Source organism: Micromesistius poutassou, assembly GCF_964030765.1.
Source record: "Micromesistius poutassou genome assembly, chromosome: 4".
Classification (NCBI taxonomy): domain Eukaryota; kingdom Metazoa; phylum Chordata; class Actinopteri; order Gadiformes; family Gadidae; genus Micromesistius; species Micromesistius poutassou.
The window spans coordinates 2581071-2608570 of record NC_140274.1 but is presented as its reverse complement, the minus strand read 5'-3'; the positions used below and the strand labels follow the sequence as shown (position 1 = coordinate 2608570).

At 44.8% G+C, this 27500-nt stretch overlaps 3 protein-coding genes across 3 annotated transcripts in view; 2 read left to right on the top strand and 1 right to left on the bottom strand.

Moving 5' to 3' along the window:
* The window catches only part of LOC311342267 (T-cell surface glycoprotein CD3 gamma chain), a 3770-nt gene extending 3292 nt beyond the window's left edge, over positions 1-478 (top strand). Inside the window, exon 6 of the mRNA XM_084467093.1 lies at positions 1-478. This exon is cut by the window's left edge and continues 330 nt beyond it. The gene's annotated coding sequence lies outside the window, so the exon portion shown is untranslated.
* A 3554-nt stretch (positions 479-4032) lies between these two features.
* LOC311342265 (T-cell surface glycoprotein CD3 epsilon chain-like) lies at positions 4033-8875 on the bottom strand. Its single transcript, XM_084467092.1, has 5 exons — positions 8765-8875; positions 8330-8521; positions 8110-8250; positions 7785-7837; positions 4033-4158 (listed from the first exon to the last, which is right to left on the bottom strand). The coding sequence occupies exons 1-5, from the start codon at positions 8829-8831 to the stop codon at positions 4102-4104; spliced, it is 510 nt and encodes a 169-aa protein (XP_084323218.1). The 5' UTR covers positions 8832-8875; the 3' UTR covers positions 4033-4101.
* Positions 8876-10237: 1362 nt separating this feature from the next.
* The window catches only part of LOC311342375 (myelin protein zero-like protein 2), a gene marked incomplete at its 3' end in the record, with an annotated part of 21322 nt that continues 4059 nt past the window's right edge, over positions 10238-27500 (top strand). Inside the window, exon 1 of the mRNA XM_084467217.1 lies at positions 10238-10472. Coding sequence (XP_084323343.1) covers positions 10421-10472 — 52 coding nt within the window. The 5' untranslated portion in view covers positions 10238-10420. The remainder of the gene's footprint in view (positions 10473-27500) is intronic.

Sequence of the window (27500 nt, the reverse complement as noted above, 5' to 3'; positions counted from 1 at the left end):
GTCAGACGTACACTACCGTTCGAAAGTTTGGGGTCATCCAGAAAATGTCATGTTTTCCATGAAAACCCTTGTGCATAATTGCACAAGGGTTTTCTAATAATCAATTAGCCTTTAACACGATGAGCTGAACAATGTACCGTTAGAACACGGGAGTGATGGTTGTTGGAAATGGGCCTCTGTACACCGATGTAGATATTCCATTATAAATCAGCCGTTTCCAGCTAGAATAGTCATTTACCACATTAACAATGTATATTTATGATTAATTTCTCTTCATTGAAAAAAACTGTGCTTTCCTTTAAAAATAAGGACATTTCTAAGTGACCCCAAACCGTTAACGGTAGTGTATGTCGTGTATGTTTATATGGATTGCTCTGTCATGGCCTTTGATGTCAAATGCATGCCTTTGCCCGTAGCCGTAGATTTGTCTTGCAATTCAAACATGACATGAAGACAATTTTTAAGAAATAAAGTGTATACCAAATACCGATGACGTTTTATTTTCAAACACAAGTACGGTATAGCTGTGTTTCGCTTTGTGTCTGTTTGTTGTTATTTTTAACGCTGGTCATTGTTTTTCACTTCTTGCGACATTTCCTTTTTCCTTCTGTTACATCAAAGACCTTGAACAGAGATGAGGGAGTCAGTGAGGAGTATAGAACAAGGGAGAGAGCGAGGAGACGAAGGAGAGAGAAGAACCAAGACATAGCTGGGGGGGGGTTCAAAATAGACTAGAATAAAGTGACTTTTGCTTGTCAGATAGTCTGTTAGATATGAGAATATGATCAAGCCTGGTGTACTCTCACAGACATTTTTCACCTGCTCGCTGCCTCAACAGATGCAGGCTGCGGTTTCCTTAAGGAGCAGAGATCAAACACCAGTGTTCACACACACACACACACACACACACGCACGCACGCACACGCGCGCGCACGCACGCACACACACACACACACACACACACACACACACACACACACACACACACACACACACACACACACACACACACACACGCAGACGCACATGAATACGCACGGCTACACCCACACAGACACACAATCATATGCACACAAAGCACATAGAGTAGACCTCTATGTGTGAGGGTATACTTACTTAACTACTGGCTGGTCTCCTACTCTCCTGCAACTTATGAATCTCCCTTATACACACACATGCAGACCCACATACACATAGGAAGACGCACATTAACACACACACACACACACACACACACACACACACACACAAACACACACATGCAAATGCTTGGGAAGAACATAGATGGATCTATCTTACTGGTCACTCTGGGTTGGGAGTGAGTGAGGTCACTCCTTCAGACCAAGTAGAGTCTGAAGGAGAGTGTCGCTGCTCTATCGTCACCTGACCCTTATTCACATCAGTCCCATTCATCTATTTCATACGTTGTCTATTTTCTCTGCAGTCCCACGAAAACACAAGGACATGATGAGGAACATGTGCGTTGTGCTGTTGTGTTGTCTGTGTGTGTTTTTCTATCTGTGCCTACAAATTGCCAAATGTTTCCATAATGATCGTGGCACAGTGGTGATTCAAAGGGACCTGTAGAATGTCACTGACACCTTGATGAAGCGTGTCACGTAGATACTCAGAGTGGAGCCCTTAATGGATGACTGCGGATGTACTCTGCGGTTTGTGGCCTGAGTCCCCTCTGCTCATATCTGCCTCAGTAACCTTACTGTAGACGGTTGATTTCCACGCCCTACGCCTGAGAAATTTGTTATCCAGCCCTCATCTAGTTTGCGTTAGGCTTCTCTTTTGGCAGTGGGTGTTACACACATACAGTACTACAAACAGAACAGTTACACAAAGAAGACTTTATATAGTTCATGTTTTAAAGGTGAAATGTGTCGGATTTTGTGGCATCTACGGAACACACTGGGCAGAAATGTAATACATTATTCATATTATTCTGTTTTAATTAGTGATTAATACTATAACAATCTGATGTTGTGTTTTGTTAGCTTAGCATAAGCCCTTTATACCCTCACAGGGAGCGGGTCCTCTTCCCCGGAGGCGGCCATGTTGCACCGTCATGTTTCTACCGCAGCCCAGAAGGGACAAACGGCTCTAGAGAGAACGCTTTTTCAAGGCAATGTACCTCAATTAAAGTGTCAGTGAACCCCCTGCTTCAGCATGAAAACTATACGGTTTAAAAGATTTGTTTTGGGCATCGATTTCTAGGAGGGAGGCGGGCCTGTTATCCTGTTATTGTGATACATTTTGAGTACCGTTGTTGTGTATGAACGGTAAATGGTCCTCATTTCTATAGCGCCTTTATCCAAAGCGCTTTACAGTGTTTACTGACATTCACCCATTCATGGGTGAATGTCGGATGACGGCGGAGTCAAGTGTTAGGAAGTGTTATATATATATATAGTGTTATATAGTGTTATAAAGTGTTATATATATAGTGTTATATAGTGTTATATATATATATATATATAGTGTTATAAAGTGTTATATATATATATAGTGTTATAAAGAGCACTGTTGTGTATGCAATGTGCCACACACTGTGGTGTTATACTATACATGTGTCCGAGATGCACATGTCCATGAAGTTGAACCCTCTGGCGGACACGGACATCAAAATCAACCGCTTTTTAGATGAAGCTCCACACACACACACACACACACACACACACACACACACACACACACACACACACACACACACACACACACACACACACACACACACACACACACACACACACACACACACACACACACACACCGTGGAGTTATATTTTAGGTGTCCTCATGCAGCCAGTGCTTTCACCAAAAGATCCTATTCAGAGGATTAAATTATAACAGCGTTTCACTTTTAATCCAAGTGTACAATGGTTAAGCTAATGGCAGTTGGCAGATGAGGGGCATTACGACAACATCGGTCTGTCTCGTGTGCATTTACAGTTATTTAAAAACAGTTTCAGAGACTTTTGTTTTTTAGGACGATTCGCTGGTCAATAACTTAAAATAGGCTATCAGTCTTTTGGAGAAAGTTTGTATCCAAAACCAATCTGCTGCAATACATCTGCACACCTTCATGTTATCAAAATCAACTTATATTCCCATACCACAGGGAAAGTAAACATTAGCTTGTATCGCCGCATACTAATCAATACACATAACAGATAGGATAATTATAGGCATATGAATGTCGTTTACCACAACGGACGCTATAAGAGGAGAGGACTGTGTTTGAGAAACGTAAAAGGCTGTTAGCTTCGCCATTTCCTACAACCTGAACAGTGACCCTGGTAACAACAGAGATAGCTGATTGTGATCATTTAAATTGGTTTAAAAGAACCTTCTGGCCCCTCACACAAAGCAGTAAGAGCCATCTCAGTCGTTGGAAGGGGAGGGGTGAGGGATGCTTATTATGGTTATTCACTCGGTTGCAATCTGCTACCTCGTCGATGCTACTAACTTCTCCTAACTCATATGAAGCTGTAAGCAAAAATGGTTTACAGAAAAGATACAGCATTTATTGATGGTTTATTATATACAGCATAGAGGTTTCTAATAATAATGTACAATTAGATAAGGTAGCAACAATTGTGAATAAAGAAGCAACATATCACAAAAAATATCTCAGACAGTCAAACATTTTATAAACAAACCATTTTTCCATTGATTAATGAATGTTGTATGGATTAAAACATGGTTATTATTAATTATGTTTTAAGTGGATACTTGACCTTTGTTTTGATGCAACACTTAATTAAGAAAATGCTCTGTAATGGACCCAGAGAGAGAGAGAGAGAGAGAGAGAGAGAGAGAGAGAGAGAGAGAGAGAGAGAGAGAGAGAGAGAGAGGTAGAGATAGATGTATGTTGAGTGACACAGGTGCAAATACTGTGTGTGTGAACCTGTGTGTGTTGCCCCTGTGTGTACATGCATGCGTGTGTGTGTGTGTGTGTGTGTGTTGCCTGTGTGTGTGTTTGTGCATGCGTGCGTGCGTGCGTGCGTGCGTGTGTGTGTGTGCGTGTTGCCTGTGTGTGCGTGTGTGCATGCGTGTGTGTGTGCGTGTGCGTTCATCCAGACCCTGGAGTCTTCACCCCATCCGGTGGACAGTGGAGTACGGGTCGGAGCGGCTGTTGGCGTTCAGAGTCTGTGAACAAACAATCCACACAATTATATGAACAACTGTGTTACAGTATTAGAGCGTCATCAGTAACCTCTCACACACACACACACACACACACACACGTCGTTTTAATCAACACAGTCTCACTCTGAGAACGTCAAATTCCGACTATTGGCAAGGGCACTTTAGCGTCTGTCACTGACGGGAAAAGTACCCTTTGGTGTCGTCTGCAGACGGAGAGGGGGGATTCACTACAATGTAATGCCATCCCCGTCGATGTTTGACGTTCAGAGCGGGTGCTCCAGCAGCCCATTCACAGTGTTAACCCGACTACAGCTCTAATAGACGTTGTGAGCATCTTTCCTATTGGATAGTTATTAGGATTTTTTCATGTGAAAATGGCGGACATACTTTATAATAACAGGGTTGCTATGACAGTTGCTATGGACGCTGAACCCAGCAGCTTGCATGCCGTTTAAATCATGGCTATAAAACCATTGTCTTTGCTGATTATGTTATTTTATGTAACTGTGTAATGATGTTCTCTTATTAAGTTTTCAGTGAGACTGTTGATTCTTGCCCACCCATCTTGAATTTAATAAACCATCTTCGTGGCTTCGAGGAGGTCTGGTGGTCTTCGTATATAATAAATAAATAAATAATTTGGGAATTTATTTTCGACTTCAGAAGGGGGGCGGGGTGCGCAGGATTCGTCAAAACAAGTACAATAATCCAATTTATCTGAATTTTTCAGCAGACCGCCTCAAAAACTGAAACTAACCACGTCCCTTAAACCCAGTCTCACACCAGACTGTAGTAAAACTGCGTTGGTCCACAGCGGAAAACGCATTACAATAACGGCTCTGAACATGTGACACGCCTACATTTTTTTGGCCCATTCTTTTCAATGGGCCTGCGTCCACATCCACGTCACGTGACTTGCTATGATGGTTGCCATCAATCGCCCCCCATATCTTTCTATTTTCCACAGTTTAGACTTGTATAATTAATAAGTTACTTTTGTAATCAACTTGTTTTGTAATCTTTTTTTTTTATCTCTGTCTGATGGCTAGTTACGTCACTCTGAGAGATGCGCATGGACAGATTTTGTAGTGACACAGCCTATAATCTATTCGTCAAAGCCAAACATCAAGCTCATTGATTTAACGAGGCAGGGTTATTTGAAATAATTCATTAAGTTATCATGTGTGAGAGGTCATTCCTCCTCCTGAGTGTGTATTGACTATTTCTGGTGTATTTATGTCTAGTGTACCCCTACTGTCCACAAGCACCCCCCTCCCCCCTCCCCATATGGATATGGAGAATTGTTGCCACGTCCCAGTGGTGGTGGTGTCATATCTATGAAAGAGGGCATTCAAATATACTACAATGATCAATTAGGAGGCCGAAGACCTAAAGGTAGTGATGCAATAGGTAACTTCTGAGTCAAGGCCAGTAACAATAAGCTATAGACCTGGGGTCTCTTTTTTATCAACGTGGGTCTCAAAGGCAATACGATTATCAACTTGGGGGCACCAGCCCTACAAGAAATTACTCAGCAAGTGCTCCATCTGATCTCGTTGCACCTCACCGACTCGCTTGCAAGATTTTGGCCTGAAGTTCTTCCCAGACCTACACCCTAGCCATCCAACATGCATATCTGAGGATCAGGCCTCTCTTTAATAATGACAAAAAGTTATGAGATCACATTGACTTTTTGTTATCTCATAAGGGGCGTGGTGCTGGCTCCTTTTGACCTTTTGACCCCAGACTTCAAAAACTTGTCCACAGACCAGCTGTGTCTACACACCTTAAGGAACACATTTACACCTCCATCCCACCAAAAATGGGGACTAGAAACTAACCTGTCTTATTAACATTTACCTTACTCTTGGAGGTCACGCCCCTTTTCCCGCCTTTTCGAGATAGCTAGAGATGCCAAAATGTATACACACATTTCCCAGGGTCCTGAGAACGACATGAGATTTGGAGTTCTAGCCTTTACAGAAAAAAAGTTTTCCAAAATTTCCAGACTTTTGGACAAAGCCTCTCAGAAGTGTTGCGTGCAAGACCTAGTGGATCAGAATGTGGTGGAAAGAAAGTTTTTGGGATAGGAAGGTCCTTAATTGTTTCAAATAACATGCCTTGTTAAATCAATGAGCTTGATGTTTTGCTTTCACAAATAGGTTATAGGTTGTGTCACTACAAAATCTGTCCATGTGCATCACTCAGAGTGACGTGACTAGCCACCAGACAGGGATTAAAAAAAAAGGTCAGAAAGTCAAGTTCAATACAAAAGTAACTTATTAATTATAAGTCTAAACTGCGGAAAATAGAAAGATATTCCGAGGTGAATTTTGAAGGACACCTTAGAATATCTGTTGTCTATTTCCTAGCCAGCGGACCCTAGTTTACGACAAAAACAACACAATTGACGGCAGCTTATTTGCCGCACTTAACGTCGTTAACGTGGTTTGGAGCAGAGCTATGAATGAATGTTATGTTTAAATGTTTATGTTTGAACTCATGAAGTCGTTTGCAACGTGAACGGTGCATACATTGTGTACATTAATGTTCCTCATCACAGCGTCCCACTCCTATCACAGGAACCTAGAATCAATATGTTCGGGGGTTTGTTCAGAATATTGTGCCTATAACGTGTAGTACATGTATTAAATGCAGAATATATGAGTGGATGTTACAGAAAATGAAATAATGGCCAGGTCGTGTAGTCGATGGCAACCACCATAGCGCCATAGAATCCTGCGCAGCCCGCCCCCCCTTCTGAAGTCGAAAATAATCTCCCGATTGAAATGCATTAGTTTAATATTTAATTAATTAAATATTCAAATATATATATATATATTATATATATATATATATATAAATATACACTTATTTAGTTATAGTTTTATAAGTAGACCATGTAGCTATTATCGTTATAACAAGATCTGTATCTGACCATTGACATACATATTTATATATGTATTTTTTTATTTTTTTATTATATACGGAGACCACCAGACCTCCTCGAAGCAACAAAAATGGTCTATTAACACGCTCTTGTTGTTTCTGTTGTTTTTGTTCTTTCTATTAAATCCCAAGAAAGAAGACGCCATACCTGCTCTAAAAATGTATACATTTTTTTAAAGTTGTTAAATAAGAGAACATCATTAGGCCTACACGGTTACATGAAATAACATAACAAGCAAAGACAATGGTTTTATAGCCATGATTTAAACGGCACGCGAGCTGCTGGGTTCAGCGTCCATAGCAACCATGTTAATGTCTTCCTAATAACTATGAACTCTGAACGTCAAACATCGCCGGGATGGCATTACATTTTAGTGAATTGAACCCCCTCTCCTTCTGCAGACGACGCCGAAGGGTACCTTTCCCGTCAGTGACAGACGCTAAAGTGCCCTTGCCAATAGTCGGGATTTGACGTTCTCGGAGTGAGACTGTGTTGATTTAATGCAGTTAGTGGAATGTGCCACCTCCGAAACCCACAGTGCATGAGCTCTGAAGCTTTTGTTAAATGGAGCGTGTTCGAAGGCTCATGGGAGATCAAGCTGGACAACTCTATTGGTCTTCTTCATAACGGCCCCGGTCACCTGGATGTGTCAATGTGGTACAGGGTGTGTGTCTACCTCATAGTCAGAAGAGGATGCAGCCGGGCCCCCACTCGGTCCAGATGAAGACACTGTAACACATGAAGGTTAAACAGGGCCCTTAAGAAGGCCTTAAGGACATTTAAGAAGCACCTACCATTTGGATAAATAAATGTCTAAAATGTATTTAGAATCTTAAACACAGATAAAAATGGGCAACATTTAGAAAATAACCAACATTTTGTACACAAAAAAAAAAAAAAAATCGAACGTAAAATGATTAGACTTTAAAAAATGTATGTGGACGCTAAGCTAAAGCTAAACCACTGAAGGAAGTGGGCGGCCATTTTGTCGACGTCTGTACCTTTCTTGGGTGTCGCTCCGGCAGGCTTCCTCTTCCTGGCCCGAACGTAGACCAGCAGAATGACTCCTAGCGTCAGCAGAACGTCTCCAACGATGGCCACTGCCACCGTGACGGCGTCCAGCTCGTAGCAGTTGTCACACACTGAAGATTAAAGGATCGTCGGTCAGTCAAACGTCAACCTGCTCTGGGATAAACCTGGCAGAAGAGAGACATGACATACCTTTTCCCTTCACGTAAAAATGATATGTTTCCTCATGGCTTATGCAGCGATAATGGCCCTTGGTCGCGTCATTATATTCCACTTTGTATTCTTTCTTGTTATGCTCTAGAACGTCATTAGTGGTTCCCTTGCTCCAGGTTCCAGACCATGGACAGGTCATGGTGAAGCTCTTCTGCCAGAAGGAGACGTGACCTGGGGCGGCGGGACAAGGGACAGCAAACCATCAAATCACATGTGATGTATCATTTGTATGGAGATTGTGTTGAGGTCTTTGTGTGGGCAGTACAGTACGCAGTACAACTCAACATCTCACAATGCACCTATTTGTACGGTTACAGACAAAGATAAAAAGATGCACGCTTTAGTATTATAATGTACATTATGGAAATGACTTTCAAAAGCGATACAAAAACGTAAAAAGATGTGAATAATCACCCCTAGTTTCACTCCTTGCACAGCTCACGAGCAGGCAGACGAGCACACTGCCCAGATGTATCCTCATCTTGGGCTGGTGTTCTTCCTCTTTTTGTAAACAGTCTCCTCTTGGAAGGCCAGCCCTTGGCGTGTGTGTAGCCTGTGCCACAAACCCAACGCTGGTCCAAATATTTTAAGATATCTATTCTTTTAGAGGAAAACAAAAAGCACACCCAGCATATCCGCCCTTCTCTCACAAGAGCCGTCTTCCCCCGCCCCCTCCCGGGCGTCTGTCTGTCTGTCTGTCTGTCTGTTTCCTCTCCAACTCACTCACTGCTCCGGCCCATCATGCATCACACTCAGTCCAACCACAGAGCTTGTACCTTTGGTTTTAACTGCATTGATGATTGTGTTCTTGAAATCACTTGAAGTCCAAACATATTGTGTTATGTGTTAAAATAGTCTGTCTCTGTCTGTCTGTCTCTGACTGTCTGTCTGTCTCTGACCGTCTGTCTTTCTGTGTATATAGTTTGGCATCCCCAAGTGAAGTACTGCAGCCGGTAAAAAGATGCAACAGCAGAAACATCGCCCATTCTCAATGGCTTATTCTGTAGTGTGTGTGTGTGTGTGTGTGTGTGTGTGTGTGTGTGTGTGTGTGTGTGTGTGTGTGTGTGTGTGGTTATTGTTGTAAACGAGTTGTTGTGTGCCAGGATAAATACAACAAGCCCTCTGGGGAGGCCTGCAGAACTGCTTCGAAGCGCACCTCCGCCCCCAAGTGGTTCAAAGCGGTAGTCATTTGGTCTCAAGAGGCGAACCAAGTAACTGCAATCATCGGCTGTCGGTAGGCTGCTCATAAGTGTATGGCTGAGGTTCCTAACGGTTAAGGAAGAAATTAGAAGTGCTACAGATTCTGCCCAGGTGCGTGATGAATACTTTGTTTGATCGTATCCACCCACAGATTTCCTTGTCAATGGCGATATTTAATTATTGCAATTAGTTGTTGTCAAATTGTCAAACGTGTTGGCAAATTGCATTCATACGTGGATAAACGCACACATTCAATAGTTACGCACTGGTTTCCCATCAGTGCCTCACCGAAAACCCTGCAGGCTGCAGACCATCATCACTATCATTCCGATCCACTTTAACACTCAACTCAATCTCCATGCATATACAAATAAAAGGTATTGCGTAACAACCCTGAAGCTACAAGTTGAATTCCATCGGAGGACTTTCGGCGGCAGAACTGGTCTGACCGCCGTCCGCCTCTGCGCACGGACAGACTGCATATCTTTGTGGAGGCGGCTGTGGATCCAGATCCCTGGCGGAGGTGAGCGCTCCACCCTCCCCGGACGGGAGGGCGGAGGGCGGTGGAGAATGAGGAGGAGGACAGCGGCGAGCTGGTGCTTGCGTCTCCTTCAGGAACTCGAGGAGTACAGCACAATAACTTCAACTCAACTTCTACCGCTCTCTCTCTCTCTCACTCTCTCTCTCTCTCTCTCTCTCTCTCTCTCTCGCTCTCTCTCTCGCTCTCTCGCTCTGTCTGTCTCTGTGCTCCCCGCTCGGCAGGACTTTTGGTTTTGAGGGAATCCGTTTGGTGTGTTTTCGGTGGGGACAGAGACACCCATAGGTTCTTGACGCAGACTTTTTTTTTGTACCCCTGGACGCCCGTCGGCAATGTGCGCCAAACTCCTCGTTCTGGTGGTCGTCTACGGACTCGCAGCCTCAGGTGAGAGCCCCTCGGACTGGTGATGGGAATATGTTTATATGTTCTTTAAAAAAACGATATATATGTACGTGTTACTCTAAGACTGTTACGTGCAGTAGACAGACGTAAATGAGGACCTTTTAGACTACTTAATTTGCTTCAGAATACATGTAGGCCTATATATATATATATATGTTTTTTTTTTATCATGAATTACCTTTTGGGAAAATTTAGAGCAATGGTTGAGAGGCAGGTATCGGAAGTACAGATATATTTTTTGAATATATATTTTCTGTATAGATATTCATAGCAGAACTGGCAGTAGGACTAAACTGTAAATCGTGGAGTTCCCTTGAAGTCACCACTGCCTCACAGGGAACCAACAGCGTGTCCATTATCAAAATGGTCCACATCAACCATAGCTGGGCCTTGACAGGCCCCGCGGGACCCTGTCCCCACGGCCTCCAGTGTTCCAGTGCGTCATGGGGTGGGGTGACCTTGGCCCTGTGGTGCCGGGCTGGCTCTAAATCATTCCCACCACCACAGCTATAAAGCTGTAAGTCATTCCTTTGGCTGGGCGCCTACACAGCTTAATAACCGTGTTGGACGCCACCAGGCCCTGGCTGCATTGTTTTCCCCCTCCGTACGCTGCACCCTGCTCTGGTTTCCTGCTGTTTGAACGTGCGCCTGTATCCGTGGTCTGGGGAGCGCCTCAAAGCTCCACCTGCTTCCCCTGATCGCCCCGACGCTGTTTAGGAAATGTCCGTCGGATCTTGGCAATCATTTACCAGGTCAACACAGGAAAGACCCCCGAGGGGGGGGGGGTATAAACAGTGGCCACTCATCTCATTCCCCAAACAGCACCGCTAATGGTTTGCAGAACTTCAATCGGCGAATCAGCGGCGCTCTCCATCGGCTATTCATCCAGCCCGGCTCCACGCGGCCTAACCTTGAATTAATCTGCACAACTAAGTGGATTATATTGATTGAACGTGTCCATCAGCGGCAGGGTCCTCTTCTCCCAGCGATAAGCGATCTCGTTGTTTAACCTGTTGCATGCCTCGGGCTGGTGGTTCATAGAAGACCGCTCCGCAGTCTTACCGTCATGGCAGACGGGAATAACCACTTGTAAAGGGTGTATCAACGCTGGGAGATAGCGAGGGGGGGGGGGGGACGGAGCCAAGGCGGTTGGGGCTGTACTTTGGTTAATATTCAGCAGTTGAGTTTGAGTCTGCCGATCAGTGAAGGCCACTTAAACGATTCCATGGAATGATTGCCATTGGAGTTGATCAATATAGACACAATCCTTTGTTGTGTATATCAGAGCGTTTGTCTATCCCGTGTCGTGTGGATATGCTGTTCCATTTACAGTGGGGGACGTGTTCTCCATGTAAACCACGCGGGTACATCTAGTGAAACAAAGGGACTTAACGGCTGGCAGAGTCGGGGAAGTGTACACAAAAGCTTGTCAGCCCGAGCTTTGAGGAAAGCTGTTTTCCTTTTGAAAGGAAGCAAAGAACGCCCGCACACGCGCGTATAAATGTTTGTTTATTTGTGCTGGGGTTTCTCCAGGAGCCTGCCATCGACGGCTGAGGCGTGGAGGGGGAGGAGGGCCGCCCGGCCGGCAGTGAAACGTGTGTTAGCTTGTCCTGCCTTTCAGGTTTACCTTCTCTACATTTGATCTCTAGCACAGAGACAGAGAGAGAGAGAGAGAGAGAGAGACTCAGAGAGAGAGAGAGAGAGAGAGAGAGAGAGAGAGAGAGACAGAGAGAGACTCAGAGAGAGGGAGAGAGAGAGAGAGAGAGAGAGAGAGAGAGAGAGACAGAGAGAGACTTAGAGAGAGGGAGAGAGAGAGAGAGAGAGAGACTGTATGCCATGTATTTATCCTGGTATTAACAACTAAGACGCTGTTTTTCGTGTACAACAATAATAATACACACACACACACACACACACACACACTACAGAACCAACCAGTAGTTGGATCCCCGCTGAGCTTACAGATGTCGTCTGCTGATCGTCTCTACGGGGACGGATCACTCGGTGTGTCTTTAACGACATCTCTTTAATCTCCTTCACATCATAGGTCAGCACCGTCACCCAGCTGTCCTGCTGACACTGGGAGGGGGGGGGGGGGGGCGCGGCTCCTTGAGTCGGCAGCCCGGGGTGGGGCCCGGCGGGGAGGGGGGAGGGGGGTGGCGGAGGCGACAGTGGTCCGTCGTGTTGAGCGGGGAACCGGTCCGCTGGAATCTGAGCAGAGAGGCGTTCTCTGGGCCCGGGTTGACCTCGCCGTCGAGCTATGAATGGATTTGGTTTGTACAGAGCCGACTATAAACTGATACGCGGTGTTTGTTTACGAAATCATATGTGTGTGTGTGTGTGTGTGTGTGTGTGTGTGTGTGTGTGTGCGTGCACCATGCGATGCCAATATGCTGGAAAATGGGTGCTACAGGAATTTGCCACGTTGGCCTTGTTTATAAGTCGCCTCCCCCGTTTCTTTCTGCTGTAAAATGTGGCTGCAGATGTGAGCTCCAGAGCCGCAAGTATTTCTGTGCGCACGCTAACGTACGCGCGTGGTTTCTTCCTCTGGCCCCGCCACATGTTTCTGAAACTGTTTGGATAAAACAGAATAAGATAAACGTCCCAACATGGCCGGGCCGCACTCCGCCCATGTCGGGATCTCCAGGGGGAAAATGCAGCAACAGTTCCAGAGAAAGTTTGAAAAAAAAAAAAAGAATTAGGAAAATGTTGAGCAGCTCGTTGTCCCTAAGTCATCTGCTAGGGGGAGGGGGGACGGGGGGACGGGCTGAGAGAGGCACTCAGGAACCGTCAGCTGCCGTAGAGCCACTTCAATCACAGTTCTGCACCTCAGCGTCAGCATAGATGTTGGGGGAACGCAATATGATAGACGCATATTTGAAAAAAAGGGGGTCTTGTGCACTGGGTCTTGTGCACACACACACAGACACACACACACACACACACACGTCGATAATACATCTTTTAAAGCAATACTGAGAGCTTAACTGCTTCATACTGCAGTGCAGTTTGTCACTTGATGTCTGCATTTTGTGTTTTCCTTTACATAAATAAAGACACCATGATCTGATTCTTAACATTTCCTATGGGAGGACCCCGCCCTTAGTGTTCACCCTGTTGTTACACGTTTGATCATTCACGTTGCGTGACATGGCTTCTTATCCTACGGTGAGCACTCAATCAGAACAGCATCTGGGAAGGCGTTCCCTCCATTCCATCTTATATGAAGTGACAAAGTACTTTAGTCATCATGCTCGCTCCGCGTTCCAGTAAAAGATGACAGTACCGCACACAGCTAGGCATCCTAATGAGAGAGAGAGAGAGAGAGAGAGGGAGCGAGAGAGAGAGAGAGAGAATATATAATTATATTGGTATTACTTTTAAAAGTTAGACTTAAGCGATATCGTAGCAGCATTTAGTTTGTATTATGGCATGACCACTGAATATCCCATTGGCTCTTCATAGCGTCACTGAGATGAAAACCACGTTGTATTTATTGGCCTACTAACTATATATTACACAAACAGCACTTTTTCAGTTTTTGCAATAAAACTGCTCTAAAGATATTGCAGTTATTCCATTTCCCCAGTCAATATAAATGTGATGTATTGCGTTGCCCTGTGTGCTTTTATTGTTTGTTCTGACTTGATTTAGTGCCGTATTCTCCCGTTCATGAGTTATTGCAGAAAACACAAACACACACACGCACACACACACACACACGCACACACACACTCATGTAGCCTCGCTGGCGGTGGTGATCGGGGTCGGGGCTGGCACATACAATGTTGTACTGTAAAAATGTGTAAAATGCTCCCGCCCCCCCCCCATACACCCAGGAGTCGGTGAGAGTTGGTGGAGTAGTTTGATGGATTTAAATCTTACCCCCCCCCCCCCCACCCGTCAGATGAATTACAATTAGGTCTGCACGGAAAAGAGAGGACCGACGTGTGTGGGTGTGTGTGTGTGTGTGTGGGTCCTCTTAATGGCATAGTGGATAGCCATGAGAAGGCGAGTGAGAGCCCTAGACGGTGGAACAATGAACTGTACTGGGGAGTGGGGGGGGGGTCAACTGTCTCAGGCGCCGTCCAATTTCCGTCCTCTCCCCCCCCCCCCCCCCCCTCCATCGACCCACCGCTCTGCTCTCACTGCACTGAGGGTGCTCATCCTGCCATGGGAAAACCCCCCCCCCCGCTGTTACCTGTGACCCCCCCCCCCCGGCTCCACCCCCACACCTTCCACACCAACAAGGGAGGCTTTGTCTGGAGGAGAAAGGCCCTGCTGGACAATGAGAGGAGAGGGCTCTGTGGGGCCCCTGTGGAGGACAGGGTAATGGCCGGCCATGAGTGCTTCCTCCTGGATGCTCTGGGCCCAGGTCTCAGCTTTCTCAGGCCTCAGCCGCGTCCCCCCCCCCCCCCCCCCCCGCTTTGTCTCACCCCTGGCATAGCGAGGAGAGGAAGGGCCCCCGCAGAAACACTGTTTCCTGAGGCCAAGGTCGTCCCCGGTGATTTGTGGTGACCTGAAGTGAAACCTCCCTTTGTCATCTGAGGCTGGATGAAGAAGGCTTGACCAGCGACCATGCTCTGGATGGGAACGGTCTCTTCTGTTGTTGTTTGGTAACGTTGTGTTTGGTAACGTTGTGTTTGGTAACGTTGTGTTTGGTAACGTTGTTGTTTGGTAACGTTGTGTTTGATAACGTTGTGTTTGGTAACATTGTGTTTGGTAACGTTGTTGTTTGGTAACGTTGTTGTTTGGTAACGTTGTTTGGTAACGTTGTTTGGTAATGTGTTTGTTAATGTTATTGTTTGGTAACGTTGTTGTTTGGTAATGTTATTGTTTGGTAACGTTGTTGTTTGGTAACGTTTGGTAACGTGCTTGGTAACGTTATTGTTTGGTAACGTTGTTTGGTAAAGTTGTTGTTTGGTAAAGTTGTTGTTTGGTAACGTGTTTGGTAATGTTACTGTTTGGTAACGTGTTTGGTAACGTGTTTGGTAACGTTGTGTTTGGTAACGTTGTTGTTTGGTAACGTTGTGTTTGGTAACGTGTTTGGTAACGTTGTTGTTGGTAACGTTGTGTTTGGTAACGTTGTTGTTTGGTAACGTTGTGTTTGGTAACGTTGTTGTTGGTAACGTTGTGTTTGGTAACGTTGTTGTTTGGTAACGTTGTGTTTGGTAACGTTGTTGTTGGTAACGTTGTGTTTGGTAACGTTGTTGTTTGGTAACGTTGTTTGGTAACGTGTTTGGTAACGTTGTTGTTTGGTAACGTTATTGTTTGGTAACGTTGTTGTTTGGTAACGTTATTGTTTGGTAATGTTATTGTTTGGTAACGTGTTTGGTAACGTGTTTGGTAACGTTGTTGTTGGTAACGTTGTGTTTGGTAACGTTGTTGTTTGGTAACGTTGTGTTTGGTAACGTTGTTGTTGGTAACGTTGTGTTTGGTAACGTTGTTGTTTGGTAACGTTGTGTTTGGTAACGTTTTTGTTGGTAACGTTGTGTTTGGTAACGTTGTTGTTTGGTAACGTTGTTTGGTAACGTGTTTGGTAACGTTGTTGTTTGGTAACGTTATTGTTTGGTAACGTTGTTGTTTGGTAACGTTATTGTTTGGTAATGTTATTGTTTGGTAACGTGTTTGGTAACGTGTTTGGTAACGTTGTTGGTAACGTTGTGTTTGGTAACGTTGTTTGGTAACGTTGTTTGGTAACGTTGTGTTTGATAACGTTGTGTTTGATAACGTTGTGTTTGGTAACGTTGTTGTTTGGTAACGTTGTTGTTTGGTAACGTTGTGTTTGGTAACGTTGTGTTTGGTAACGTTGTTTGGTAACGTTGTGTTTGGTAACGTTGTGTTTGGTAACGTTGTTTGGTAACGTTGTGTTTGGTAACGTTGTGTTTGGTAACGTTGTTTGGTAACGTTGTGTTTGGTAACGTTGTGTTTGGTAATGTGTTTGGTAACGTGTTTGGTAACGTTGTGTTTGGTAACATGTTTGGTAACGTGTTTGGTAACGTTGTGTTTGGTAACGTTGTGTTTGGTAACGTGTTTGGTAACGTTGTGTTTGGTAACGTTGTGTTTGGTAACGTTGTGTTTGGTAACGTGTTTTGTAACGTTGTTGTTTGGTAACGTTGTGTTTGGTAACGTTGTGTTTGGTAACGTATTTGGTAACGTTGTTTGGTAACGTTGTGTTTGGTAACGTTGTTTGGTAACGTTGTGTTTGGTAACGTTGTGTTTGGTAACGTGTTTGGTAACGTGTTTGGTAACGTTGTTTGGTAACGTTGTGTTTGGTAACGTTGTTGTTTGGTAACGTGTTTGGTAACGTTGTGTTTGGTAACGTTGTTTGGTAACGTTGTGTTTGGTAACGTGTTTGGTAACGTGTTTGGTAACGTTGTGTTTGGTAACGTTGTTTGGTAACATTGTTGTTTGGTAACGTTGTTTGGTAACGTTGTGTTTGGTAACGTTGTTGTTTGGTAACATTATTGTTTGGTAACGTTGTGTTTGGTAACATTATTGTTTGTTAACGTTGTTTGGTAACGTTGTGTTTGGTAACGTTGTTGTTTGGTAGCATTATTGTTTGGTAACGTTGTTTGGTAACGTTGCTGTTTGGTAACGTTGTGTTTGGTAAGGTTGTTGTTTGGTAACATTATTGTTTGGTAACGTTGTTTGGTAACGTTGCTGTTTGGTAACGTTGTGTTTGGTAACGTTGTTGTTTGGTAACATTATTGTTTGGTAACGTTGTTTGGTAACGTTGCTGTTTGGTAAGGTTGTTGTTTGGTAACATTATTGTTTGGTAACGTTGCTGTTTGGTAACGTTGTGTTTGGTAACGTTGTTGTTTGGTAACATTATTGTTTGGTAACGTTGTTTGGTAACGTTGCTGTTTGGTAACGTTGTGTTTGGTAACGTTGTTGTTTGGTAACATTATTGTTTGGTAACGTTGTTTGGTAACGTTGTTGTTTGGTAACATTATTGTTTGGTAACGTTGTTTGGTAACGTTGTTGTTTGGTAACGTTGTGTTTGGTAACGTTGTTTGGTAACATTATTGTTTGGTAACATTATTGTTTGGTAACGTTGTTTGGTAACATTGTTGTTTGGTAACGTTGTTTGGTAACGTTGTGTTTGGTAACGTTGTTGTTTGGTAACATTATTGTTTGGTAACGTTGTTGTTTGGTAACGTTGTGTTTGGTAACATTATTGTTTGTTAACGTTGTTTGGTAACGTTGTGTTTGGTAACGTTGTTGTTTGGTAACATTATTGTTTGGTAACGTTGTTTGGTAACGTTGCTGTTTGGTAACGTTGTGTTTGGTAACGTTGTTGTTTGGTAACATTATTGTTTGGTAACGTTGTTTGGTAACGTTGTTGTTTGGTAACATTGTGTTTGGTAACGTTGTGTTTGGTAACGTTGTGTTTGGTAACGTTGTTGTTTGGTAACATTATTGTTTGGTAACATTATTGTTTGGTAACGTTGTGTTTGGTGTGTTTACCAGAGTCGTGTTTGGTAACGTTGTGTTTGGTGTGTTTACCAGTGCCCTGTACTACGAACCTCGATTAGTGGGTTAGCAAGGTATGTTGCGCTCAAAGCCTGGTTTAGCTGGGACACGAAAGTCGATCTCTTTTAGCGTCGCTGTATCACCATGGTGACTTATGCTGTCAACCAAACCTGGTCGGGAGCAGGTTTTTCTCCCTCCGTTGACAATGACGTCACCATTTGTGGGTTTCCCTGTAGACCTCGTAGTCCGTATCGTATAGGGGTCTCTCCGTTGACAGAGGGTCTTTTGGGACAGATCCGATCCCTTGGCATTGCCTGAGAATATTCTTTATGAGAGATACAGGTTCTCATCAGAGGGTATTCGCTACTTTATCGTCCTTGTTGGACCTTATGTAGACAATGCTTGCTGTTGCGCAGTGTGTCTCCGTGAGAGAGTGGTAGAGTGGAGGTAGCGTGTCAGTCTTGAATTTCTGCGTGCGGGGTTCGTCTCCCAAGTGATGCGCATTTGTGTGAAGCGTAAAAAGTCACAAGACATATGGAATACTAATTTACTGAAGGTTATGGAATTCTATTTTTGTACTTATTTCGAACTTGAATCCACGTTCTCACGACCGTTCTGGCACCACAAGTATGGGGGTAAAAGGATGATGATGATGGACCGGCGAGATTTGAACGCCAGTCGCTGGCGTTTGGGTCTTATTATAATCCACTACGCCACCGCCGCTACCTCACAGCGGTCGAAAACATATGCAATAGGCATTTCTTACATAGGGTGTATTTAAATTGAATTCCCTAAATTATAGAACACGGCAGGTTTGACGTTGCTCATGCATTTTTAAATCAGCATCACTCTATTGGGATTAATGGTGAACAATTCATCATTTGGCATAGTTATTTTATAGACTAAATGCAGAATCCTTTCACTTATATGAATTTACACTATCGAATTTACACTATTTTTTGCCAGCACGCCTCCCTAGCCAGTACGTGCAATTGTGTTGCCCCTAGCTGTTAGCAGATTTTTGAACTCCTAGGTGTTAAATATGACAATCTGTTCCTCTTGAGTGAAATAGACTGTCCCAAGAAAGCCTGGGTATGTTCAGCGAGGTTCGTAGTGTACCCCACAGAGTCGTGTTTGGTAACGTAGTTGTTGTTTACCAGAGTCAGCTTGGCCTTGTCAATGTCTTCATCAAAGAGCAGATATCGCTCTATATATATTGCAAAGTAACCACGACCGTCCGAGAAAGTTGAAAGTACAGGGAATATATTTGAATGATGAATATACCAAAGGAAAATAATTTCAAGTGGAGCAATTTCAGAGAGAGCAAATATTATCCAATATGATTGGACGTATGAAGCTGCAGACCAACTAATAAGTGGAGTGTTGGCCGGTGCTGCGCGGAGCCTGGGCCACAGTACGGCCCAGTGAGGGTCGGGTTCAGTGAGCTCACCTTATCGTTATGTATTGTACGACACTGTGGACTCATGCCAACACTAGAAAATCAGAAAGAGATGACTGCTCTTTGTGGTGTGTGTGTGTGTGTGTGTGTGTGTGTGTGTGTGTGTGTGTGTGTGTGCGAGCGCCTGTCTGAGTGGGTGTGTGCACACGCCTGCGTGTTTGTGTGTTTAGTGAAAATGCCATTTTAGCAACACCCACTGACAAGTCTTGAGAATTATTATGTAGAGAGGAAGGAGTGACAGTTTTGAATAGCAAATAGGTGGGTGACGTCGGTCGGTGACAAGCCTTGTTGAAAAGAACAAAATAACGTGTGTTGTGATGTATTGCGTAATAGTCCCTTTTATTAGATCGTGTGTGACGTGTATAGAAACATTGGCATGTGGAAAAACGTGATTTGAAACCTAAATGTTGTACAATACCCAGGCTGCTCCTCCATACGACAGCTGAGCCATGTTGTTTCAGTGGAGTCAAGTCTTAACACGGACTCCAGGGTACATGGATGAATGGGGTCAGGGTTGGCACCACCGCAAAGGACCCAGAAGGACAAACAACCTCTTAGTCCATTCACGAATGGGGACAAATGAGTGTGCACAGAAACACCCACCCAACCAAACACAATGGGCAGTAACTAGTCATTAATATGGCATGGATGTCATAAAGTGTGATGGATATCATAACTCAAAACCACCTACGTCAAGGCGATTGTTCTGGACAATTCCCAAGAGGGTTGTAGTTGGCAATAGGTAAACCAGATTGGGACGCTGCTTTTGATTGGTTGTTCAGACATGTTATGGTCTTTTACTTTGAAAAATTGAACATTTTAGTTGACACAAGATTTTTGGGATGGTGCATCCAGAAAACACACACACACACACACACACACACACACACACACACACACACACACACACACACGTGTTTACGTCGTTATCCAATATTTATTCAGCTGGGACAGTACACATCAATCAACATGTTAGTTCAAACTTAAATATTAATGTTTCAGAGTTAGCCAAGAGGCAGGATTACATCTGCTACCAGGGATGCTGCCGTTAGATATTTTACTGCTACGTTCATGTCATCGGGTCTCTTTTCACACTGCAAAGGGAAATGTTGTGCGTACAGGAAGTGATGCATCAAACAGGATATTAAGGGCCATAAGACACGTCACCAAACAATGGACTGTACATGGCAGGAAGACGTGTCCATTCCACGGTCCTTCCCTCCGTGCCAATTAGGCGGAATAACCAGAGCCGGCGCAATCGGGAAATATGGAAGCGCATTCATACTCACAGTAGAAGCCGTGGTTTCACACAGAGCCGATGGTCTCGTCTGGAGCCCCCCGTCTCGTCCTGGTCTAGGCCCGGTGGGAAGCGTAGCTTGGCCCTAATGAGCTGTGATGGCTTTGTGTCTGGAGCTCTGGGGTGGGGTCTCCTCCGCACCAGACAGGATGTAAACAGGGAGAGCACCCGGGTGGTTAGCCGGCTGCATGGTTGGAAATGGACGCAAAGAGGAAAAAATGTCGCCGGCTTTTTTTTTTACTACGTTCAGGCAGCGTTGCCAGATTGGGAGATTTTTCCTGCCCAATTTGACTACTTTTAATCACGTTAGGCTGGAAAAATTTGCATTAGGCGAGTACATACAATTTCGGCTGGTTTAAAAAAGAACTGGCGGGATTATTCTAATTCTTTCTACAAACATCAATCAATTCCATACCTTTCATATGGCATATCATTTGTGCAGCTAGTACCACCATTACTTACCACCATTACAGCTACTACTACTTCAGCTACTACTACTACTACTACTACTACCATTACTACTACTACTACTACAGCTAGTACCACTACTACTACTATCTTCCAACTTTGACAGTATTATAGTTTAACTTCCGGCTTTTGTAATAATGTTATAATAATTCAATAATAATAATAATTCATTTCAGGTAATGCAATTCAGCGTCAGTCAGTTTTCAATTTCAGCTTCCAGGTTTTCCGGCAGTGCACTGCAATACATTTGACCTTTCAGATTCTTTTCATGCAGCTGTCACTTTATTTGTTTCCAACCATTTCATTTTTTTTAAATTATGTGCATGTTGTTTGGTTGCATTGTTTACTCTATTTAGACTTTTGAACTCTGTTCAAATCCCTTCACTTGATTTAAGCCATTTAACATTTCTTTATGTATTCATCTATGTGGCTTTATTTAAACATATTTTCAACCTCACTTTGTACTGCAGCACTCACCGCATTTTCTGAAGGAAATGCATTTTCTAGTATTGACTGTGATTTACATTTTAAGAAGCATATCTAACTACCTCCCTCATCTTACGGCAATTGTGAAAAAAAAAAACACGGCAATTGTGCGTGGGTGGGCTTATGGATCCTGCTGTCTGAGGGGTCTGGCCGCAGGATCTCATCAACATCACAAGCAATGTTTTCTCCCGCTAAGCATCGGGGAAAATATCGCCTTGTGTGCCGAATCCATCCATGGATTGACCTTACCTCAATGTCTCCGCAGGCCTGTTCCATTGCCTGCAGAAGAGGCATGTGGGCATGTGGTTGGTGGTCATATGCGCGCCAGCCGAAAACAAATATTCTATAGGGTTTAGAAATGGAGAGTAAGGGGGCAAGTATACGACTTCAAATTGATTATGGTTGGTGAATCAGTTCCGGACCAGAACAGCCCGATGGAAACTAACATTATCCCAGACAACAACAAACCTGGGCTGCTCTGGTCTGTCCTGTACAGCTGATCATGAAGTGCATCTACAAATGTGATGATATGTTGGGTTTTGTAGGGATTTATTTTTGCATGATGGTGCAGTAGCCCTTGAAGGCTTATGGCGGCAGACAATGATTTCCCCCGCGCTGCCCCAGGATGTGCAGCATTACTGTATTGGTTTGCTTCTTTTTTACAGTATTGTATATACTGTACTTTTATGTATATACCATACACAGTACTGAAACAATGTACGCAATCACATGTCACAAAACTACCACTTTTGTTCCAAAGGAGCATTGGCCACCCTGCAATACAGTACAAGTGATACGGTAATGTGACAGTACTGTAAATACTGTAGATACAGTCTGAGTAGAGTAGAAAGTAGAGAGTATAAGACATACCTGTTTTCCAGTCAGAATGTCCTTATTACAGATGAAACTGTGAAACGGCTTAGATTAGGGTGGACTCTCTGCCCAGCTTCCCTTAGTCAGGCCATGGTTCATGACATGGTCCACAAAAGTTGCTCTGTCATCGGCAATAATGGTCCGTGCATGGCCTCTTGGACCACGTCCTCCTCTATGTCTCAGTCCTCCTCTTCCTCCTCTACCTCTGCCTCTTGCTTGCAATCTAGTTCTCACAATGGCTTAACTGAGGCCTTTTTGAAGCTGGCTGATTGGTGTTCAGTTTTGTAAGTAAGTGTTTTCATGTGTGTATCTAAGTATTTTAAATTACCCAATGTGTTTTGTATTTTGAATAGACGTGTTTTCCCAATGGTACACTGAGATTTCATTTTTTAACAAAGTGTCTTATGTATGAAATAGTGTGAAGTGTGCAGGAGCAAGTGTGTTGCAGAAAGGAGCAAGTTTGTTGCACAATTGCAACTAAAGTGCAAAGCAGCGCTTTTGTTTACATGTGTTTAAGGTATAGTTTCAAAAACTTCAAGTTGTGTTACTTTGGTCTAAGCACGTGTCTATAGTGTACAAGCAATGGGCAAAAACTGTAAATAAGATCTGGAAAACCAAAAACATCTCACTCAATACCAAGCTCAAAATCTTCAACTCCAACGTCAAATCCGTACTGCTGCATGGATCATAAACCTGGAGGACCGCCGATAACATCACCAATAAACTGCAGACTTTCATCAACCACTGCCATCAAGACGCATCCTCAGGATCTTCTGGCCAAACCGTATCAGCAACACCAACCTGTGGGAACGCGAGAGCCAATAGAAACAGCTTATAAGGAGAAAGTGGAGCTGCATTGCTGGATTCACACACTAAGAAATAGCGAAACGGCAAAAACCAAACCAGCACTAACATGGAACCCACAAGACAAACGGAGCAGAGGGAGACCCAAAAACATCTGGAGAAGGAGAACAGAGCCAGATGTTAAAAAGAAGGGACTGACGTGGAACCAGCTGGAGAGGATGGCCCAAGACAGACGAGGGTGGAAACGATTCATCAATGGCAAAGGAATAGAAAGGCTTAGGACAAGAAGACATTCGCCTCTTTAGCTAACCAGCGCGAAAACAAACAACACAACTTTACATTGTGTTGCACACACAGCAAGACCGTGCAATGCATAACTTGGTGACCGGATTAAAGCAGCATTGTAATCAAGTGTGTAAGAGCATTTAAAATCAACATTAAAATGATCAACCCGGTACAAATGCAAGGAAAACACACTCATTACGGGCACAGCCGTCTTTGTTGGTCGAGTCGTGCGGTCGGCCTCGCTGACCTCGCTGGACACTCAGAATCCCGAGTGGGAGCGACCAAAAGGGGGCGGGCCTCGAAGAAACGCCGCAAGTAAGCTGGGAGGTTTCCCCACTTTGCGACTGGTGCAACGGGCGGTGCACGAGGCGTCGCGAACACGCCACGCGTCCCTCGCTTTGGGCGCTTTTGTTTCTCCATCTTCCTCTCTGAGGTCGTCGCTCACTCCTCGCTTCGGGCTGAACTCGTCTTTCCAGTCTCACCGCGACGCTCCCCGAAAATCACTCCCACTCCTGTGGTCGTTGGCCCGCTCACTGACTCGCTCACTCCTTTGCTCACTTACTCAATCACTCACAAGCACTCGCTCTCTCACTTATCAATCCTCTTAGCTAATCTATTTACTACCTACTCTCCTCTCTCGCTCCTCTCTCTCTGTCTCTCTGTCTTTCTCCTCTCTCTCTCTCTCTCTCTCTCTCTCTATCTCTCTCTCTCTCTCTCTCTCTCTGTCTCTCGCTCTCTCTCTGTCTGTGTGTCTCTTTCTCCCATATCTTCCTTGACACCAAGGTCAGCCGTTGTCCATTTATCCAGGCTTCCCTCCACCATGAACTGAAAAGAGGCCCAACCAGTCCCTCACTCGTCTAATGAACATGTCAAGGCATGCGTTGCACTTCCCGTGCCCATTACAATTATCGCCTGCTATCTGCTAACAGCCGTGGTAATGACGACGATAGTCACAGCAAACTCACAAGCTCACATATATCTACATTTGAGACTTTTTTTCTTATAGTCATTTAGCGCAGGCTATATGCTGGGGGAGGGGCACCCATTACAGTAATCACACACACCGCGTTGGAAGGACTGCTCTATTAATATATCTAGTCTGCCTCCAGAAGGCTCTAATTAACCTCAATTCCTAATCAGCCTGTGGAACGGAAGGAGCCGTTGTTTCGAACACTAATCAGCGCGTCTGACATAGTGCGAGGCCATTGTTTCCAAAGCACTGTTGATTCTTTAGCGATGTTGTTCTTAGCCCATTAGCATCGCCTAATCGAATCAGAGGCTGGTAGAGCCGTGAGGGGGATGAGCAGCCACTGATATGAAGGCTGCAGTGGGTTATTTATTATCAAGACGCGTTAATCACAGAATCACGCGACCACGGTGTTAATGCACTCATTTTATTGAGCGGGAGGAGCTCTCCATAAAACAGACCACATTCCATGTTTGGTTTCACAGGGAATTTATGTTCCCCGGGTTTATAGTCTATTAGTTCTCCTTAAGAGAGAGCGCTAATACCATCACTCATCCTTCTCTGTGCCTGCTGTCCTGTGGACGCTGGGAGACCCTCTGGCCATCGCCTCCCCCCGCAGTTCTCTCTGTGGGTCCGTTGCCTTTGGATGCTGAGCCTGTTTCTCTGTGATTGATGCCTTACCAGCCTGTTAGTGTACTATTCCCATGCAGGAACACACAGACACACACATGCCCACCCACACACATTGGACACACATACATATATGTGCAAATGTCTATGCGTGTGTTAATGCACATCGGCGGTTTCCTTGCTTTATCGTCCGATTCATCTCCCTTGCCCACCCACACGCATGCACACTCGCACGGGCACACTCCAAACTTGCGCATGCACACACTCACGCGCACACACACACACACACACACACACCATGTCGTGCAGCTCATTACCATGGTCTCTGATACAGCATGCCCTGATGCTATCTTCCTAATGAATGTACTAACGGCCAGCAGTCAGCCCCGCCTTTGATGGCCTGTGTGTCCACCTCTCAAAAGACAGAGACACAGAGCGGGAAACAAGACGACACTAAACATGACGACGTACAGAGTGGGTGAAGCAAGACGGATTTGAAGTTAGTTTGCCATATTTGCCCGTGTTGTGTGGTATCTCTCCTGCTGTAACATCCACAGCCCGCCCTCCTCTCGCCCGCTCTTACACAAACACACACACGCCCGTTCCTCCCATGTTTCATCAGACTCATTTAAAACACATTAGGCCGGCAGCGCTCTGTCGAGGCTCGGCGATGGGACGGGCACACACGCACACAAACACTTACACCCACCCGCACGTCCACCCTCCCATCTCAGCCCACAGGAAGCGCTCTGTGGTCCGATAAGAGCGCGGTACACACCGCCCCAAAGAACCCAGCCCCTGCTGATGTTTCCCCAGCTAATACTCGCCTCGGTGCTCCTCAGACTTTACACTAGCGTTTCCTGTCACTAGGTTTGCCTGCTTTTGATCCCGTGGGCAGCGTGGGATTAGCCCCGGTGCTCTGGCTAAGGCTCAGCTCGGGGGGGGGGGGGGTTCACTGAATAAATGAACGGTTTATGGATGAACCAAAGTGTAACCAAGATCCCCATGGAAGTGTTTGGTGATTCATTGAATGTCAAGCGTCTGAGGATCAGGGCGGCTCTGGCGTCATGCGTCTGTAGTGCGTACTGTACCTCAGACATGGGAGGTGACCCTCGCACTGTAGCGGAGCGTACGTCTGTAAGAGGCTGTGGTGAATGAAGCTGTAGAGCAGTGGTTCTCAACCTTTTGTCAGTGATGTACCCCCCTGTGAAATGTTTTTTCAGTACCCCCAAACCAGCGCAAAGCATTTTTGGTTTTGCCTTCTTTGCCACTTGTCCCTCCGTGTTTTCAAAAGATTTGCTGCTACGCTTCAACCACGACGCCATCGTTGATCCAAGTGATTGACAGGTGATGCCAGGTGGCATGTGACAGGTCGGGTCGAACCATCCTGGTATGGGGGAGACTCTGGGTTTAAGGATAATGAAATTGAATAGCCTACTGAATATAAAATTCATTTTATGAACTTACACTTATATTTTCCTGAAATATTTATTAAATAATTATTTTTAAAGGAGTTTTGCATGGATGCTACTTTTTAAATATATGTATATTTTAAAATCTCACGTACCCCCTGGGGTGCCTTCACGTACCCCCAGGGGTACGCATACCCCCATTTGAGAACCACTGCTACAGAGGACCGGCCACTGGGCCAAGGGTGGAGCACATCAAATACATTTTATCAGCTGATCTGCAGCCATTTTGAAACCATTCTTAAGTAATTAAGGACGGCCGGGGTTAAGGCGTAGACTCTTCCCTCTCTTCATATCAATATTATTATCAATATTCTCTGAGCCTGCTCATATGATGCGGCGCTGGTGGTCAACATTCATTTATGTGTGGCGGTGAATAGAATTTTAGAAAAGACGTGACGCTGCATGTTGGCAGTGAGAAGCCATGTGACCCTATAAATAGCCCCGATGACGACAAGGAATCAGTAGACGCTGTGGCAGTCTGAATGCAGCCAGACCCACTCTCATCCACACACACACGCACACGATGCACACACACACGCACACACACACGCACACACACACACACACACACACACACCCCCATCCACACACACACACACACGCACACACACACACACACACACCCCCATCCACACACACACACACACGCACACACACACACACACGCACACCCATCCACACACACACACACACACACGCACACACACACACACACACACACACACACACACACACACACCCCCATCCACACACACACACCCCCATCCACACACACACACACACGCACACGCAC

What these genes read in the sequence shown, in the direction of transcription:
- LOC311342265 (XM_084467092.1), bottom strand. Translation starts at nt 8,831, where the DNA reads ATGAGGATACATCTGGGCAGTGTGCTCGTCTGCCTGCTCGTGAGCTGT. An exon ending in CGGAGCGACACCCAAGAAAG is followed by an intron (nt 7,838 to 8,109) that starts GTACAGACGTCG and finishes CATGTGTTACAG; the next exon opens with TGTCTTCATCTGGACCGAGT. An exon ending in CATCCTCTTCTGACTATGAG is followed by an intron (nt 4,159 to 7,784) that starts GTAGACACACAC and finishes GTTTGTTCACAG; the next exon opens with ACTCTGAACGCCAACAGCCG.